Genomic DNA, 18,914 nt, shown 5'->3' with positions numbered 1-18,914 from the left:
CACGTGTCATTTTCCGCTTCATTAGCGAGCTATGTCACTCGCCAACTTGAGGTTAGTTGTTTTGACAAGCTATATGCCATTGTTATGATAGCATTATGTTACCCTCATGACAGCAACCCCCATGTCAAAGGCCAACAATAACTCATACAGCCATACAGCAGCCATGCCACTCTGTCTGCATGCATCCCACTGATGGTTTGCCTCTGAAGCTATATGCATGGCTTGGTCGACCTTTGGACAGGAGACCAGATGCTGCTGGAAGTGGTGTTTGAGGGCTAATAGGGGACACTCATCCCTCTGGTCTAAGGTGACCCTATGCCCCAGGGCAGTAGTGATTGGAGCCACTGCCCTATGTAGGGGTTGCTGTGGTTCAAATTGGACATTAAACGGTTGTGAACATATTTACGGTCATGTTATGGTCAATTGACACAGGCCTCAACATCATGTGGGTCTCACAGTAGCATGAGTTGCAATGCATGTTTTTTTTCACACAGCAAATGACCTACGGTTGACGCTTCCCCAGCATGTTGATGTGAATGCGTTCTCAACCAACTTAGCTGGTGTTAGGGATTTCAGTATTTTACAACTTGATGCTTCTTCACCCTAAAAGTTGTCAGAAACTGTAATCCATGGTTGAGTTTTCTTTAATAAACAGCCACTAAAAACCTCAGCTAACTAAACAACCATGCAATGTTTTTTTTTTAAATGGTCAAATGATTTTTAACTAAGGTCAAACTAATTTCAGTTGATTTAGCCATAACATTTAGAAAATGACACAAAGTTTCCTTTACACTCATTGTAAAAGCAGCCAATAAGGAGGGACAAGTAATACATAACTCTTCCTCACCTCCTTCCTCCTCCTCTCTGTGTGTTCTTTATGTTTGAAGCCCCCGGTAATCAATCTGTCTCATTTGCCTCGAGTTACATGTCAGAAGGACATTGAAGTGGCTTTGCGGGAAAATGCCCAGAGTCCTGCAGCCTAAGGAGATAATGTGTGAATCCATGGAAGTTACACAAGCTAGCCACATTGTTAATGGGGGTAGTGTGTGTGTGTGTGTGTGTGTGTGTGTGTGTGTGTGTGTGTGTGTGTGTGTGTGTGTGTGTGTGTGTGTGTGTGTGTGTGTGTGTGTGTGTGTGTGTGTGTGTGTGAGAGAGAGCGATAGAGACACAATAATTACTTTTATGACCATATTTGAAAACATTGCTTTTTGACAAGACCATATTATGTTGATTGAAGGACTTTATTATTTTGTGGATTGTACTGTTTATATAGCAAATTCACATTTGTATAATAGAGTGTACATATTAGTAAATACAAGGAACATTCAGTATTTCTCACTTCTGTACATCTTGGCGCATTAAGAATCCGTCTTGTTTCACTATGGACCATATCATCAGGGCTTGGTGACACATCTCCATCAATTTATTTTCATAGATTTTCAACAATCCCTTCACTGTCAAACTCCCACCTCTTCCTCTGACCAAACAGTATGCGGCCAAGTGCGAGGTTAAGTTGAATATAAGCCTTCATTGGTATTTTATTGTACTTACTAGGTGTGCTGCTTCACAACTATACAAAACGTATGGCCTGCAACTGTCCTCTAATAAAAATAAAGAAATTAAGTGAATACTGTTTGGGGGGAAACAATTCTGTCCTCAGTTCAGTTTTCATATCATATTTGCACATTCCTCGTCAGTGTCTGTAGGGAAAACCAACTTTGTTGTTACAGTCATGGCTATACACTGGGTGTACAAAACATTAGACGCCTGACTCAACCTTGTCTGACATATGTTCTCCCCATGCAAACTGGCCCGTCTCCTGAGAACCACTGCAGTGAGAGAGAGCGAGAGTAAAAATATGTCAGGAAATGTCATAGACAGAGTTTAATTGGAGTTGAATAGCTTTTACATCGTAGTGTTGCCTTCAAGGTAACAGTCCATTTAAAGACTGCTGCTGTATCAAAAGAGGCAACTATGGATAATAATTTAGCCAAATAAGTGATAACATGTGGGACTGAGCCGAGCTGTACCAATCCATGCCACTCGTCAGTCAGTATGGCTCAGTATTGAACGGCCTGCTGTCATTTCATGCCCAACCCTCGTAGTGGAGAGCTATCGTCCTATAGGTTTTCCTTTCATCCCTTACCTAACCTACTTGTAACACATTCAGTACATACACTGAGAATACAAAACATAAAAAATACCTGCTCTTTCCATGACATAGACTGACCAGGTGAATCCAGGTGAAAGCTATGATCCCTTATTGATGTCATTTGTTATAGCCACTTCAATCAGTGTAGATGAAGGGGAGGAGACAGGTTAAAGAATGATTTTTAAGCCTTGAGACAACTGAGACATGGATTGTGTATGTGTGCCATTCAGAGGGTGAATGGGCAAGACACAAGATTTAAGTGTCTTTGAACGGGGTATAGTAGTAGGTGCCAGGCGGACCAGTTTGAGTGTGTCAAGAACTGCCACGCTGCTGGGTTTTTTACGTTCAACAGTTTCCCGTGTGTATCAAGAATGGTCCACCACCCAAAGGACATCCAGCCAACTTGACAACTGTGGGAATCATTGCGAGTCAACATTGGCCAGCATCCCTGTGGAACGCTTTCGACACCTTGTAGAGTCCATATCCTCATGAATTGTGGCTGTTCTGAGGGCAAAAGGTGGTGCAACTCAATATTAGGAGGGTGTTCCTAATGTTCTGTTCCCTTAGTATGTATATATATATATATATATACACACACACACACACACACACACACACACACATACATACACTATACAGGGATATACCACATTTTGTCCCAGCAGTGTTTACCATGCAATACCGTTGATCCAGACATCTGGGGTTGGTTTCCTAGACAAAAAAAATAATTATAGTCCTGGACTAAAAAGCATCAACAGAGGATCTTCTTTGAAATAGCTTTTTAGTTCAGGACTATGCTTAATTTGTGTCCTACTGACTGTGGCTAAGGCATACAGAGAAACCATTTTGGCCAAATATTATATTTCTTTAGAGTCAGATCATTGAGGTAAAGTGGGATTGAGTCACTGTCAATAGACTCTAGAGACTGCATCTGAGTCAGAAGTCCTGTCGGACCATGATATTTTACGATAAGCCTCGAGGGCTCAAAAACACAAACTTCAAATGAACACTTATCAAAACCAAATAAAAATACATACAAAACAAATACAACATCATCATCAGGGACCTGAAACATTTCCCAGGTCACTTGTGATGTCGAATACATACGGTGCTCTACAATCTAACCTATAATACCGTTTATTACTGCTAGTAACACATGAAAACCCTTGAGAATACCTTTGTTCATAATTTAGCCACTGAACTAAGATCAGTAAACTATTGATGAAACGTTCTGTACAGTACTTACAATAGGCACGTGTGCCTATAGACTCAGGCCAGACTCTAGCAAGCTAAACCAGGCGTGGATCAATTCTGTGACATAGACTGGTTCAAAGTCCAGCAAAGCATGAATATTGTCTTTGCTCTCTTTGAACCTACCTATATGTCAGTAATGCCAGAATTGAACAAGACAGCCCTAACAGATCTCTTTGCATTAAATGATGGACAGAAAGCAAGCGACCACTGTTACTTCCTCCGAACTCCTGTCATTCAACCCCAGTCCCCCCCCCCCAAAAAAAAATGTTTCCCAATGTGAAATTGAAAACAATATATATATATATAAAATAAAAAAAAGTTGACAATGAGAATAAATGGGGATACGCTTCACTTTAGGCTGTATTATGCTGCAATTACATTTGTTATAAGCATGCATTGGCATTTTAACCCTCAAATAAGCTAAGAAATATGACCCCCACAAAGCACAACAAAAATAAGGGAACATCCCCCTCAGTTCTTAATTCATAGCTGCCTGTAATGGTTATGCATGCCTACAACACATTTTGAAGCATTTACGAAGGCTTTATGAATGCACCGATGTGCTAACATTTTTACTTTGAGCTAACACGTATAGTGCTTTATTACTTGTTATAAGCATACAATGAGGCTTATAATATGTAGGTACCATGGCATGACAATAAGACATTATAAGTGAGTCATAAATGCCTATAACAATTTTTACAATGCATTATAACCACATCTTAATGCATTGTACCCGTCAGCTTTAAGTAACCTGTTACCAAAAGGTCTAATTGGCATGCTTCTTTTCATCTTTTCAACTCTCGGTGGTTGGAAGTCCTCCCGTATTGCTCGTCTCCAATCTCTAAGGACTAGCCTTTCATTCGAAGGTTGTTGTCGTGAACAATGGGGAAACTAGACACCCCTGTTTTTCCTCTGATCTGCGTCCATCCCTAATTCTTTTGTCTGAAGGATTGTCAGTCACAATGGCCACCGGGTCGTCTTTTTGGCAGTCCCCTACTAGATATCATATGAATATGGTCCCTGCTACTTTAGACATTTAAACACTTTTCCAGGCAATGTGAGATCTGTCCCTCCGAGCAGCGCGACTGCATAGAAAGACAACCTGGAACGCCACTGATATCATTGCCTGAGTAAGTTCTACAAAGGGCCTTTCCTGAAACACTAGCTAGTGTTGAATCCCACCACAAGGCCTCCCTCACCTTCCTCAACCTATACACAGCTAATCCAGGATGTCTGAGCGTTGATTAGGAAAAGGAAACAACATTAGACAAACATACAGCTAATCACTAAAGCCACACAAAAGACCCTGAGAAACTAAACAGAAATAGATAACCCTGGATTTGTATATCTTAGCCTGAAATAATGACTAGTTGTTCAGTCGTCAGTTATTTTATGTACAGTACTTGTATGTGTATTTTGAATATGATGTGTATCGGTTATATGACTCGCTAGTGTGTACATGCTGTTCCTCTTGCTAACACAGCAGTGGATGACCTCACGGGAAAGGATTACATGATTTATACAGATTCCAAGCAAGATGTTTTGAAAGACAGTTGTGGTGTGAATGACTGCAATATTTTGGACTGCAAGTTGGCCTACGTCCATCATGTCCAATAAGGTGTCCTGCATGTGGTCCCTGAAAGGGTGTAGGTTCATGTCCAATGACCTTGGTCCTGTTGTCCCTTATCATTGACACAACACTTGATTGACACAGCACAGTCTTTTTTGTTTGTTTGTTCTCTTATACAGTATGTGTATGCATACATGTGTGTGGATACTGGCATGCATGCATCTGTGTGTTTGTGTACGTGTGCATGTAAGTGTGTGTAGATGTACATTTGTGTGTGTGCGTGTGTGTGCGTGCGTGTGCGTGTGTGTGTGTGTGTGTGTGTGTGTGTGTGTGCGCGTGTGCGTGTGCGTGCATTCATGGATGTTTGTGTGTGTAGATAGGCCTATATGTGTGAGTGAGTTTTAAATTCCTAGTCCTTTTCTATCTAGGTCAGAGTATAGGCCTAGTGTGAGAGCCCCAGTGTTATGCAGATGGGCCTGGCCAGATAGAAGCTGGAGTCAGGTTGCCTGCTCCACAGACTACCATGTTAGCCAGCACAGGCCAGCCAGTCCACTACTCCGACTTTGTTCCAGTAGATATATAGATACTGGGAACTGTTCCTATGTCAGGTCTAAAGAAATAATAATAATGCATACGATAACTTAAGTTTGAAAGGGGATATTTCTCCTTCATATTTCATTTCACAAAATATTATGGAGGAAACGGCTCAAATAATTGAGCTTCTCCATATCAATGTGTTGAAAATAATAGAGGCAACGATGCAGGTTGATATGTCATTAGCTTTTTTCACATAAGAATTGGTTTGGATTTAGTGCTAACCTTTTGTAGTCTAGCTCGTTATATCTTTCCAGTCCTTGATCTCTGCTGAAAATTACCACCATTCAGCTGTGACCGACAGTCATTGATTGACTAGCAAATGGTCACAAATAATGGAATATTTTGCGAATAAATTACAAACAATTTAATGTTCAGATGTTATATTAGGTATAGGTATGGTTGATAAGCTAGGCTTTGGTAGTACAGAACAACAAAAATGAAATGAAAGAATAGTAGTACCTTACTGTACGTGTTGAATGCCAAGTGATGTTCATCAAGGCACCACAAGCCAGAGTTCTGTGTTGCAAGTGAGGAATGGATGAAAATAATTTGTTCAGTCAAAAGAGAAGCACAGAAAATGAAAATGAAGCACAATCCCCAGAGTCTTGTAGCCTTTTGCTACTTCCGGGTTAGTGAGAGAGCAGAGCAAAATGGTGCCTGACAGTTTTGGGCACACTGAAGACACAGTGGAACATCCAGTAGTATGGTTACAAGGCCACAGTTGACCATAATGGGTTTGTGTATCTTGAAAGTGCACCAGCCACAGAGTTTGACATAGGTTCACAAGTGGAATTGGAAGCGATAGGTTTCACACGATGCGGCACGCTTAGGAAGGACCATAAAGGCGGTAAGGGATGCAGTGGCTGCCGAAGTCTCGCAGAAATGTTCGATTTAGGTCTGGGGCCGAGTCTTGGTGGATCGATAGCAGTAGTTTTGGCATCAGGTGTGGATGATCAGACTTTGGTTTGCCGATCTGAATGGTTTGGCATTGGTGTAATTGCTCAGATGGTTGGTGTAGTCGGTTAAATAGTCACAGTATGGATGGACTGTGGCGGGGGGGGGGTGAGTTTGGCTGTGATGTTGCAGTGAGATTTTCGTAGCATTGGCGGTAATGGTTAAATGGTCACACTGCAGATGTGGCAGTGGGTTTGACGGTGTTGGGGCTGAGCACGAGGCTCTGTGCGATGTCTTCGCGGTTGATCTTGCACAGCGCCGTGCAGAGCGTGTCCAGGCTGGCGCAATCCTGGCTCGCCCAATCAGAGAGCAGTGCACGGACTGGATGTTCCTGCTGCCGGAATGTGGCGATGCGCTCTTCCTGGTATCCCAGCAGCCCTGCCAGGCTGCACCAATCTCTGTCCTCCGTGTGGTCGTAGCCCTCCCCTTCTCCGCCCCTGTAGAGGAGTTTCTCAACCTCCTCTCGCGTGTGGAGGGGAAGGAGCAGACAAGGCTCCTCATCCACAGTGACCACTGCAGGGAGAAAGACGTTACATGAGCGTTAGTCTGAGGTTACATTTACGTTCATATCTGTTGAAGTAATGTTTAATCACACTGGTCAGTGAGCTCCAAATCCTTACTCAGGATATGTGTGGACTTTTTGTCAATCATACATTAATGTCAATGGATCATCATTACATCATAGCTTTGACTTTGAATTTGGCTTTGTTTCCAGATGGAATCACTAAACAGAAATGCACATCAGCAAATAATATTGATTCACTACACTTATAGAGAGTATATTGTAGGACTTTGTTCAGGCCAGCTGGAGTGCTCTTTCCTGACTGACTATTTCCTCTGCTCCAGTTGCTTATAGTTCTTTGGAACTAGATCTAGTTCTCTGAAGGTTTTCTAAGGAACCTGTTAATCTCAAGAGAATCACGCGACTCCACAGACAAACCAGCCATCTGGTCTAGTCTCAGCCAAGTGTGTGTTTTGAAAGGTCTACATTCTTCCAAACGGGTTCTTCAGGGCTTGACTCCAAACCGCCAGGAGCGCATGCCGCTGGTGAACTGACTGTGGCCCCTAACAGAGGTTTGTTATTATTGTTGTTGATTTGCAACAGTAGGTTTGAGAGGTTGTGTTCAAAGTGGAGCTTATGAGGCCACCAGATGCCACTCTCCCCAAAGGGAAATTCCTATCCTCTTGTCTTACTGAGTGAAGGCCCTCAGGGTGTTAACAAACATGGCATCTAGAAAAGCTATTCCATGCCAGCTTACTGTCCATCAAACCTATTTGTGGTAGTGTTCTGTTGAGTGGTATCACGGTTCAACCTAAATAGCTTAATTATGCACTTTGCTCCATTTCGAAAAACTGCCCTCAAAGTGCAAGCAGCCATCAAACGCATGGTACCTCTATGGAGTTGCTTTGTTGTGTGGCACATGGTATAATTGACCTGAATGCTGACTTAAATGTGAATTCATGAATGGATCTTTTCATTATATTTTTTTTGGGGGGGAGCTTGTCTAGGTGTGCTATTGTGGATGTGGTACATTAATCTATATTTTGTGTTACAGTACATTAGGTGTCGGGTGCACAGACCTGTAGTAAAGTTCCCGTCTGTACCTGTCTGTCCCTGGGTTGACTTGTCTCTACATACAGGTGTGTGTGTGTTAAAGTATGTGTGTATGTGCATACTGTATGCGTGCGTGAGCTTCAAGTAAGGGGAAGCTAAAAAAATCTACAACAATCTTTTTTACCTTTATGATAAATTATTGCATGCATCTATATTGGCATTTGCAGACAAATGTAAGCTAGCCTACTATTCCTAATGTGAGGAGAAGATTGGATAGTCACAAGGCTAATAATATAACTGACTCACTGTTCGCAAAATAATAGTCTTTTATAAACACATTTCGTGCAATTCTAAGACACTTTACTCTCTATGACTGGAGACAATAGCAGAACATGTAATACAACAAAAATGACAGGGTAGGCTACTCTGCTGACAAACTGAGCTAAATATAAACAACCTTGTCTTGAATACAACCATCTAATTAAGGCCTATGAAAAGGGGAGACACATATTGTAGGCTATGACGTCCATCTAGCCTGGGGGAGGAAAATGTTATCCTAAAAAAACTAATGATAAAAGACAGTGAATGTGCGCACTCACCGGGGATATGGCCGATGCGCTCCGCTATAGTACCAATTAGCCCAAAGGCTGGCAGATGGCAATATTGAGTCGTTTCATCTTACCGTCCATAGGGAATGTATACAGCCGGCTATACAATCGTATCCCCCGTGGACCGGTTCGTAAATAAAACATTCCCTATTCAGGCTGCAAAATCATCAATTTCCACCCTAACTCTATTTAATCGCAAGAAGGCAGACAGAAAACCGGAAAAATATGCATACTTTCTCCATTTTCCACCGCCATGCTAGAGTAGCTAAAGCTAGTCCAGGATGTTGCGTATTGTGTTCAGCCAATCAGGTTGTGGAAGTCTTTTATTTTGAATCAATTAGACCCTGGGTGAAAAAACAGACTGTAGCAACCTGATTGGCTGAACGTGATACACAATTTCTGGGACTAGCATGGTGGTGGAAAATGTTTTTTCATAAATAAAGTATGTATATTTTCCATTTTTTTCTGCCTTCTAGAGATTAAATAGAGTTAAGGAGGAAATTGGTGCCTTTGCAGTCTTCAATGGAGAATGCTTTATGTACCCACTGGTCCACGAGGGACACAAGTTTGTAGCGGCTAAGTAAGACAATAAGATGAAATTACTCAATATCGGCATATGTCCACCTTTGGGCTAAGTGTTGTTTGCTCAATAGCCTATTGGGAGTTGAACATTTTGATATCTTAACTAAAGACAGGTTAGAGTTTTTTCTTTGTTTTTCCAACGATTGTATTTAGAAATATTGAGATATGCCTAGGCCTATTTTAGATGCTTTTCACTGACTGCCGCAAATCAACAATCAGCTATTTGACATGCTGCGCACTGCCAAAATTGCACGCTTCCCGACTGTAGGTTATGCCCTGGCCTTGTGATTGAAAACAATCCACGCATTAAAAAAAGAGAAGCTAGTGTTTTGAAGGATTTCATTTATTTTTGTATAGGCAGTGGTAATTATATAATATGGGGAAGTTTAATTCAATTTACTTCAGAGGAAGCTTAGCTTTGCTTATTGGACGCGCCACCTGTGTGTGTGTGTGTGTGTGTGTGTGTGTGTGTGTGTGTGTGTGTGTGTGTGTGTGTGAGTGGTGTGTGTGAGTGGTGTGTGTGTGTGGTGTGTGTGTGTGTGTGTGTGTGTGTGTGTGTGTGTGTGTGTGTGTGTGTGTGTGTGTGTGTGTGTGTGTGTGTGTGTGTGTGAGTGGTGTGTGTGAGTGGTGTGTGTGTGTGGTGTGTGGTGTGTGTGTGCGTGCGTGCGTGCGTGCTCATACATCTGTGCTCGCCTGTGTGTGAGTATCTCTGTGCAGGCCTACCTGTCTGTGCCTGAGTCTGCCCCTGGCCTTGCTGCTCCTGTAGGCTTTGGCTATCCACCGATATGCCACTGTCGCTGTGCAGCTTCTCCCCCTCCGGCGAAGGAGTCTGGTTCTGATTTGCTGTGCAGTTGTTGGCGCCCTGCTTGTTCTGCTTACAGCTGTTCCACCTGGACAGAGATTTTTAAAAAGTACTCAGTATATAAAAATGGATTAATAAATGCCTTAAATGGACTTGGCGCTGATGAAGGTCAGGGCCCGTACTCGTAAAGCGTATCAGAGTATATATACCGTATCAGCACTCCTACTCTGAGGCACTTTATGAATACCAGAAATGACCCTCGCAGCTTCACAGAGCCGAAGGTCTAATGAAATGAAACGTTAGTTAAAGAAACATTTGTTAAATTCAAGAATACCAGTGTTCAGTTACCTTGTATGGTGTTGTAAAGTTCAGTTTATCCAGATACCCATTGGTACATCAGGACTAATCATACAACTATGCAATAGTACTTTTTTTTTTTTTACAAAAGTAATAGTGGGTTATTTTAAAACATGCAGAGGAAAGAGCCAAGAGCGACTCCATTGGGTTAAATGACTAATTGATCATGATAATCCCTCTCACCATTAGTGCCCGCCTGGAGACAAGCTCACCCCATCCCCATCACTATCAATTAACAACATACATGATGAGCAGGCAGAATGTTGAATCCTTTGGCAGAGGATAGAACCCTACCCCCAATTTTCTCTTGCTGGCACTAACTCTCAATAGTCAGCTCATATTCTACACAGTCCACTGCCATTCCCACATGCTCCCTTAGCTATGGAACGCCGTCTTGGCGTGTCAAAAAAAGATGTGCGTCAAATAATACAATTCTATTGTAGAATGTTGTGTGTGCTGAATTTGCATGTGCCATCCAAGTGCCACCACTACTATCAGTAAGCACTGTCAAAGCTGTACAAAAAAAAGTCTGCAAACAAGCATACACTGGCAAAGAACTATGTGTTTATAACACCACGTTCGTAATAAGGCATCATTTGTTTGACCGGTACTTCTGGGGTAGCTAGTTAGCTTTAGCTCGGTACCTGAAAACAATGACCAGTATGAAATGAAGTCCTTTTCATTATTCTTAGCAATGATTCAGCAATCCTAGTGAGTAATGTGACGGATGAATCAGAATTAGTTGGGTAATATAGATCATTAGGATGTCTTATCTGCATAATATGCTTATGTGATATGCTTGTTATTAGAATGTATCCCTTCAGACTCCAATGTTGGCAGTTGCACTTCCTCCCTCAGCTGGGGCTCAGTCACTTGGGGCCCAGAGAGGGGAGAAGTCAGGCTTGTCTTTCACATGTCTCTGGTGCTATGCAGAATATCAGAAAGGGAAGAGGACAGGAGGGAACATTATCTTCATATGTGAATGTGTCTTTACCCATTCTAAACCATGTGAAGGGATGGTGTAATTAATGGGAACCAATTACAGGTTTCCACAATGTTTGTGTGCCAGTCACTCCCTCGTTTGGCCTTGAGGGATGTGTGTGGTAGTGTCTGGAGTTGACAATTGATTTATGCCATTGGTCGAGTTGGTGTTTTGTGCTAGGAGTAACAGGAACAAGATAGCAACCTCGTCTTAGGGGCCAAACAGAACGATAATTCATAGCGAATGCTGTCTGGCTACGGGATCTCATTTATGAAGTCTCACTTTGTGAACTGTTCCTAATATCTGTGGTTTGTTATGTCGACTAGGGGGTGGATCTATAAAAGATCTCAATAGCCATTGTGTTATGACTCTCAACGGATCATTAGAAATGGTGAATCATTGACAAGTCATTGCTATTGCAAAGCTCTCACTATTAAAGATTTAGTTTAAGTATAACTGACTTGTGTGATAAGTTTGTCTCTCCTCATTTGAAGGTTACAATTGGTGGAATCATGCCATATTTAAACTAGATAATGTTAAACAAGGTCGAAATGTGAAGCAATGAAATGGGGTATCAGTCTACTCGGTGACACCCACAGAACACAACTGTGAAGAGTTTACGCAAATATTAGCATTGTAGCTCTTATCGCGGGACTGTGACTGTGTGAAATCACCTCCCCAGTCAGACTATTGTGTGTATTGACGTTCATATTACACTGTACAGCATTACCTAAGGATTAGGGATCAATGAAATGGGGTATCAGTCTACTGAATACCCAAGATATTTCTTCCCAATGCCCTCCTTAGAGTTATCAGACTCCAAAACATCCACGCAGTATTGTTTTTCCTCTGGGATAATGTTCAATACACATAGTAGGTTGACAATAAATGTGGCTCAATTAGGTTGTTTCAGAGTCCCACAATAAGAGCTACAAAGCTAATGTTCTCTGGGTGTCACTGAGTAGACTGATACCCCATGTCATTGATCCACAATCCATAGGTAAGGCTGTACAGTGAAATAAGTATGCCCCCAATGCAATTCTAAAGTCTAATTACATCCAGTGTGATTTCAACCGATTTTTGTCAAATTAACAAATGATTGTCTTTTGTTGATTTTATATGACAACATTTCAACCTCGTTTATTATGATCTATTCAATTATGGCAAAATTCTACTATTTGTTTTCGTTTGCATCACTGTCAATGGCATACTTTTATTTTGAAGGCTAACCTCAAAGTCCAATATTGTGGCTAATCCTTATTGTGGCTAGCTTCACATAGATGGGTTTGACCACCATTAATCAACTAAGAACTGTTTTATAAATTAGGGTTATTTTAGATGATGATACCTAGCTATATAATTATCTAGCTAACTATAGCTCCTGAAACAGATTATGTCGTTTTGCTATGTTTTTGAGGAAGAACATTGTTTGCATCCATCAGCTAGCTAGCGTTTTTTATATCCAGCACTGTAGGTGCGCAAGACAACTTCACCAGCATCATAGCATACATATCGATGAATCGCTGTGACATATGAAATACGAGTGAGTGTAATCAATGTGTAATAACTACGTAAAAAATTTATGAACGCGTGAAATTATTATGTGACGTGCAGTCACATGCATGTCCTGATTGGTAAATAAGCTTATTTGACACGTCAAATACTGTTATTTGACGTGTATCTTTTTTGACACGCAAAGACCCAAATGGCGTTCCATACTATGCACCCTTATCTGATTAAACTACATTCAATCTAATCCTGTCATCTTCCATACCAATGCGTCTCCTGTTGTTCTGATTAGTCAACACCTGTCAGTTACTTGAATGAGTAAACGAAGCACATTTGAACAAAACACATTTCATCCTAGACTCAACAAGCTTTGAAGTGGATCAAAATCAAAATAAAACACCTTGGAACTTTTGACCCTTTAGTTGCTGGCACTTCAGACCCCCATTCGAACGTAATTTCTGTCTGCTATTTTAACCAGGTCTCTCTTGCCAACAAGATTTAATCTCAATAGCCACATTTCGATCCACAGCTTTTGTGTGAGTAAAGTCATATGTACCAACAAAAAAAAACACAACAGCTGTAATGTTGGGCTCCTGAGTGGCGCAGTAGTCTAAGGCACTGCATCTCAGTGCTAGAGGCGGCACTACAGACCCTGGTTCGATTCCAGGCTGTATCACAACCGGCCGTGATTGGGAGTCCCATAGGTCGGCGCATAATTGGCCAAGCGTCGTCCGGGTTAGGGTTTGACCGGGGTAGACCGTCATTGTAAATAAGAATTTGTTCTTAACTGACTTGCCTTGTTAAATAAAGATTCAATAAAACATTTAAAAATCAATAATGTAATGTGCAATTTGTTCGTTCGACATGGTGGGGTAAACTATTTATAGTGCAATTGTTGATAAGATATCCATCCTGTCGAGGTATTTTGTGTGGTCCTCACTAAGACTTGAAAACGCATGCGCAGTTTATTAGGCTACAGATGAAATAAGTTATAATGAACTTCCCAGGGTGGTGAAAGTCCATGGGGATGAGCTTGATACTTCTGTCCTGTAAACATTGAGGGTCTTAATTTGTATAGTGACATGATGATCGGTGCTTAGCTGCCAATTACAAATAAAAATGCCCCTGTCCACTTTATCAGCGAACTGTTGTTTAGAGAGCATGTGTGAAAACCAGATCTGGCAAGTTATATAATATTCAAATGAAAATATGTTGTAAATTGGATGGAAACCTAGCTATTGAGACTAATTTAGATAAATAAAGGCTATACATTTTTTTTAAAACCATGAAAGAAATGTCAATTTCACAGATAAGTCAATAGTAACTGACCTATTGTGTGCCCTGTCTATGTCCTCAGTCTGCTTTTCATGCTCATGGGGCGGAAGTGGGTCAAAATGACACCATTTGATGGGGTATCTGAATATTTCATAGCCCCCCTTCTGTCCCCGGTGCTGACTGCCGCCAGCATCGATGCTAGCCCAACCGTGTTCTGGTCTGTTTGTTTTGAAGCCCCTGTCTTGAGCTGAAAGTGCGTCGGATCATCACACTAAAGCTAGCAGTGCCGTGTAGAGAGTGTAGAGTTGGGAAAATAAGCAATCAATATTACGCAGGGATCAGTGGGGAGTGGGTGTAAAAGGTTTAAAAGGACAGCAACTCAAATGTAGCACAAAATAGGCCGTTTTCTCTGAACAGACGTTGGGGATCCCCAGGCTGAATGTCAGGGGCTTGTGCCCTCACCCAGAAAAAGTGGCAGATTACTTCATGAAATATGAAATAGATGAACTCTATTATCAGATCAGATTTCTTGACTCTTATGTATACCTCATGTCTTGAAAATCTCATCTATCGAACATTGCGTTGCTGTAGATTGGTTCCCTTAAATATTACAATACAACACCATTCCTCATTGAAGTCCCATCCCATCTGCCCTTCTTCCTCACCTCTTAAAGATGATGAAGGCTACGAGGCCCACCACAACGGCTGCCAAGATGGAGCAGTAAATGGGGATGAGGTTCTTGTTCAGCTCGTCGCCTATGAACTTGATTGTACTGGTAGTGGTGGTGGTGGTGGCGGTCTCCGTGGGGCCGTAGGGGAAGAGGGCGTCATCGTCAGTGAACGAGGGCAGGGACGAGCCCCCAGAGGGAGGGGGCGAGATGGAGGAGAAGAGCGGCGGGTTCAGATCTGCAGGAGAAGAGAAGAACGAGATGGTGGTGAGAATAAAAAGTGGGAGAGAAATGGAGTGAATATAATTGACTGTTGTGTATTCATGTATGAGTAAATATATGTGAACTCTGAACATATCTGATGTGAAACTAGATAGAGGCATACAAATCCGTTAAGGAATTTCATGAGAGATGGCGCCGGAGGAGATCAAATCAAATCAAAATGTATTTGTCACATGCTCCGAATACAACAGGTGTAATGCTTACTTATAAGCCCATACCCAACTATGCAGTTTTATGAAAATACCTAAAAAAGTAAGAGATTAAAATAACAAATAATTAAAGAGCAGCAGAAAAATAACAATATATACAGGCTATATACAGGGGGTACCGGTACAGAGTCAATGTGCGGGGGCACCGGTGTCGAGGTAATTGAGGTAACATGTACAAGTAGGTAGAGTTATTAAAGTGACTATGCAATAATAATAGAGAGTAGAAGGGGAGGGGGGCAATGCAAATAGTCTGGGGAGCCATTTGATTAGATGTTCAGGAGTCTTATTGCTTGGTGGTAGCAGCTGTTTCGAAGCCTCTTAGACCTAGACTTGGCGCTCCGTTACCGCTTGCCGTGCGGTAGCAGAGAGAACAGTCTATGACTAGTTTGGCTAGGGACTGACAATTTTAGGGCCTTCCTCTGACACTGCCTGGTATAGAGGTCCTGGATGGCAGGAAGGTTGGCCCTGGAGATGTACTGGGCCATACGCACTACCCTCTACCATACCAGGCAGTGATGCTCTCGATGGTGCAGCTATAAAACCTTTTGAGGATCTGAGGACCCATGCCAAATCTTTTCAGTCTCCTGGGGGGGAATAGGTTCTGTCGTGCCCTCTTCATGATGTCTTGGTGTGCTTGGACCACGTTAGTTTGTTGGTGATGTGGACGCCAAGGAACTTGAAGCTCTCAACCTGCTCCACTACAGCCCAGTTGATGAGAATGGGGGTATGCTCGGGCCTCCTTTTCCTTTTCCCTGTGCCCAAGAACACTATGGTGGTCTGCTTGAAACATGTTGGTATTACAGACTCAGACAGGGAGAGGTTTGAAAATGTCAGTGAAGACACCTGCCAGTTGGTCAGTGCATGGTCGGAGTTCAAGTCCTGGTAATCCGTCTGGACCTGCGGCCTTGTGAATGTTGACCTGTTTAAAGGTCTTACTCACATCGGCTGCGGAGAGCGAGATCACACAGTCGTCAGGAACAGCTGATGCTCTCATCCATGTTTCAGTGTTACTTGCCTCGAAGAGAGCATAAAAGTTATTTAGCTCGTCTGGTAGGCTTGTGTCACTGGGCAGCTCTCGACTGTGCTTCCCTTTGTAGTCTGTAATAGTTTTCAAGCCCTTCCACATCTGACGAGTGTTGGAGCCGGTGTTGTACGATTTGATCTTAGTCCCATATTGACGCTAGGGAATTTTTCTTGAAATTTCCCATGAGAAATTAAGCCCTGGAATTTGGGGAATTTTGCTTAAATTCCTCCAAAAAGTTAGCTCATAACAGTGAACCTTTTTTTGTGGTATACACATAAGGCAATTCTAGGTCTTGTAGTATATTTCGGTTAAACTATACCCAATTCAATGGAATTGCAAGCATCTGCATGCACAGTGCATTCTTCCATCACATGTGCAGTGCACTCTTCCATCACATGTACAGCTGATTCTCAAGATCTTGCACACAAATGAGATGCTATTGAGCCCACATTACTACACTGTCTGAGCCAAGGACTACATGCTTTCTGGTAAGTTTTGATTACAATATTGGGTGGGGAGAATATATTTTATATGACATACATGATTTATTGTTAACTAGTAAATAGTAGCATTCAGTAAAGTGTGTTTAAATCATTTCTAACTTGTTCACAATTTCTGCTAGTTAGTATTTACTACCATGTGGGTTTCCATACATGATTAATTTTAAAACATGTATCTTACAAAGGACTTGTTTAATCTAACTGCTTAACTATTGATCTGTACATGGAATTGTATTTGTTGTTTTTTTACTCATTTTTTTCTCATCGTTACAGGAAAATGCCATGGGCACTCTGATGTGTGGAGACATTTCACTGCAGCTAATGTAGAAGGAAAAGCGATGTACATTTGCAAATGCTGTTTCAAATCATATGTGAAGAATGCAACAAAGATGCAGAATCATCAGGCAAAGTGCATTCATTTCCCTCAGTGCTCACAACTAGCAACATCTGACAAAAGTCCCTCTACTTCTATTCGAGGTGAAAATGATGAATAAGACACCTTATCGATAGCAACCGTTCACCCCTCCTCCTGGAATCAGAAGATTTTTTGACTCAATGGAGGAATGTAGTCAGAGAAATGCTGATGCTCAAGCTGTGCATGCAACTGGTTCACCTCTGATGCTCACAAGCAATGTGTATTGGAAGAGATTTCTGAATGTTCTTCGCCCAGAATACACCCCTCCAATCAGACATGCTTTATTATATTCATTTGCTGGATGCAGAGTTCAACAGAGTTCAAGTGAAGGTCAAGCAAATCATAGAGAAAGCAGACTATTGCAATCATCTCTGATAGGTGGTTGAATGTTTGCGGGCAAGGAATAATAAACTACATCCTCTCCACCCATCAACCAGTATTCTACAAGAGCACAGACACAAGGGACAACAGACACACCGGTCTCTACATTGCAGATGAGCTGAAGGCAGTCTGCAAACATGAAGGCTGCTTGGTCTAAAGTGGAGAAGTCCTACCCTCACATCACACCCATTGACTGTGCTGCTCATGCATTGAATCTGCTCCTCAAGGACATTATGGCACTGAAAACAATGGATACACTCTACAAGAGGGGCAAGCAAATGGTTAGGTATGTGAAGGGTCAGTAATTTATTGCAGCAATCTACCCAACCAAGCAAAGTGAGAAGAATTAGAGCACCACATTGAAGCTGTCATCATGTTTGACAGTCTGCCGATATGGACAGCCCCATCAAGAGGATCCACCTGGATGATGTACTTTGGGAGAGAGTGGCATGCAGCCTGAAACTCCTGAAACCTATAGCAGTTGCAATTGCACAGATTGAGGGAGACAATGCCATCCTGTCTGATGTTCAGACGCTGCTTGCAGATGTAAGATAAGAAATCTGTACTGCCCTCTTCACTGTTGCTCCAAGCAGAGTTCTAAATACATCAAAAAGCGTGATGACTTCTGCCTGAAGCCCATACACGCCGCAGCATACATGTTGGACCCCAAGTATGCTGGCAAGAGCATCCTGTCTGGTGCAGAGTTCAACAAGGCCTATGGTGCCATCACTACCTTGTCTTGCCACCTTGGCCTGGATGAGGACTAGGTACATAGGCTGTCTGGCGAAGTACACTTCCAAGCAAGGGCTTTGGGATGGAGATGCAATATGGCAGTTGTGCCAACATGTCTCATCAGCCACCTGGTGGAAGGAACTTTGTTGATCTGAAGCTCTTTCTCCTGTTGCCTCCATCATCCTCCAAATCCCACCAACATCAGCCACCTCAGAGCGCAACTTGACCTTGTTTGGGAACACACACACCAAAGCATGTAACAGGCTGACCAATACAAGGGTTGACAAATCGGTGGCCATCTGGGAAATTTTGATGAAATTTTGATGGTCAAGAGGTGGACATTGAGGAGGTCCAGGGAGAAGATATGGAAGCCTGAGAGGAAGACAACCAAAGTTTTAGTTTCTAGACTATCATTTTACAGATGTATGTTGAAAATGTTTTTGGGAGACACGATGGATCATTGGGGAACATTCAATATTCCCTTTCTTTTGGTGTTCAGTGAA

At 42.2% G+C, this 18,914-nt stretch overlaps 1 protein-coding gene across 1 annotated transcript in view; it reads right to left on the bottom strand.

Annotated features, from left to right (window-relative positions):
- Positions 1 to 1,222: 1,222 nt before the first annotated feature.
- Positions 1,223 to 18,914, bottom strand: part of ngfrb (nerve growth factor receptor b) — a 70,779-nt gene continuing 53,087 nt past the window's right edge. Inside the window, exons 4-6 of the mRNA XM_029629680.2 lie at positions 14,866 to 15,106; positions 9,999 to 10,165; positions 1,223 to 7,043 (exon numbers count right to left, since the gene is read on the bottom strand). Of these exons, the coding sequence (XP_029485540.1) occupies positions 6,700 to 7,043; positions 9,999 to 10,165; positions 14,866 to 15,106 (752 nt within the window). The 3' untranslated portion in view covers positions 1,223 to 6,699. The remainder of the gene's footprint in view (positions 7,044 to 9,998; positions 10,166 to 14,865; positions 15,107 to 18,914) is intronic.

The sequence above is a fragment of the Oncorhynchus nerka genome, linkage group LG23, assembly GCF_034236695.1.
Source record: "Oncorhynchus nerka isolate Pitt River linkage group LG23, Oner_Uvic_2.0, whole genome shotgun sequence".
Lineage (NCBI taxonomy): Eukaryota > Metazoa > Chordata > Actinopteri > Salmoniformes > Salmonidae > Oncorhynchus > Oncorhynchus nerka.
Note: the sequence above shows the minus strand (reverse complement) of the source record. Positions and strands in the feature narration are given on the sequence as shown.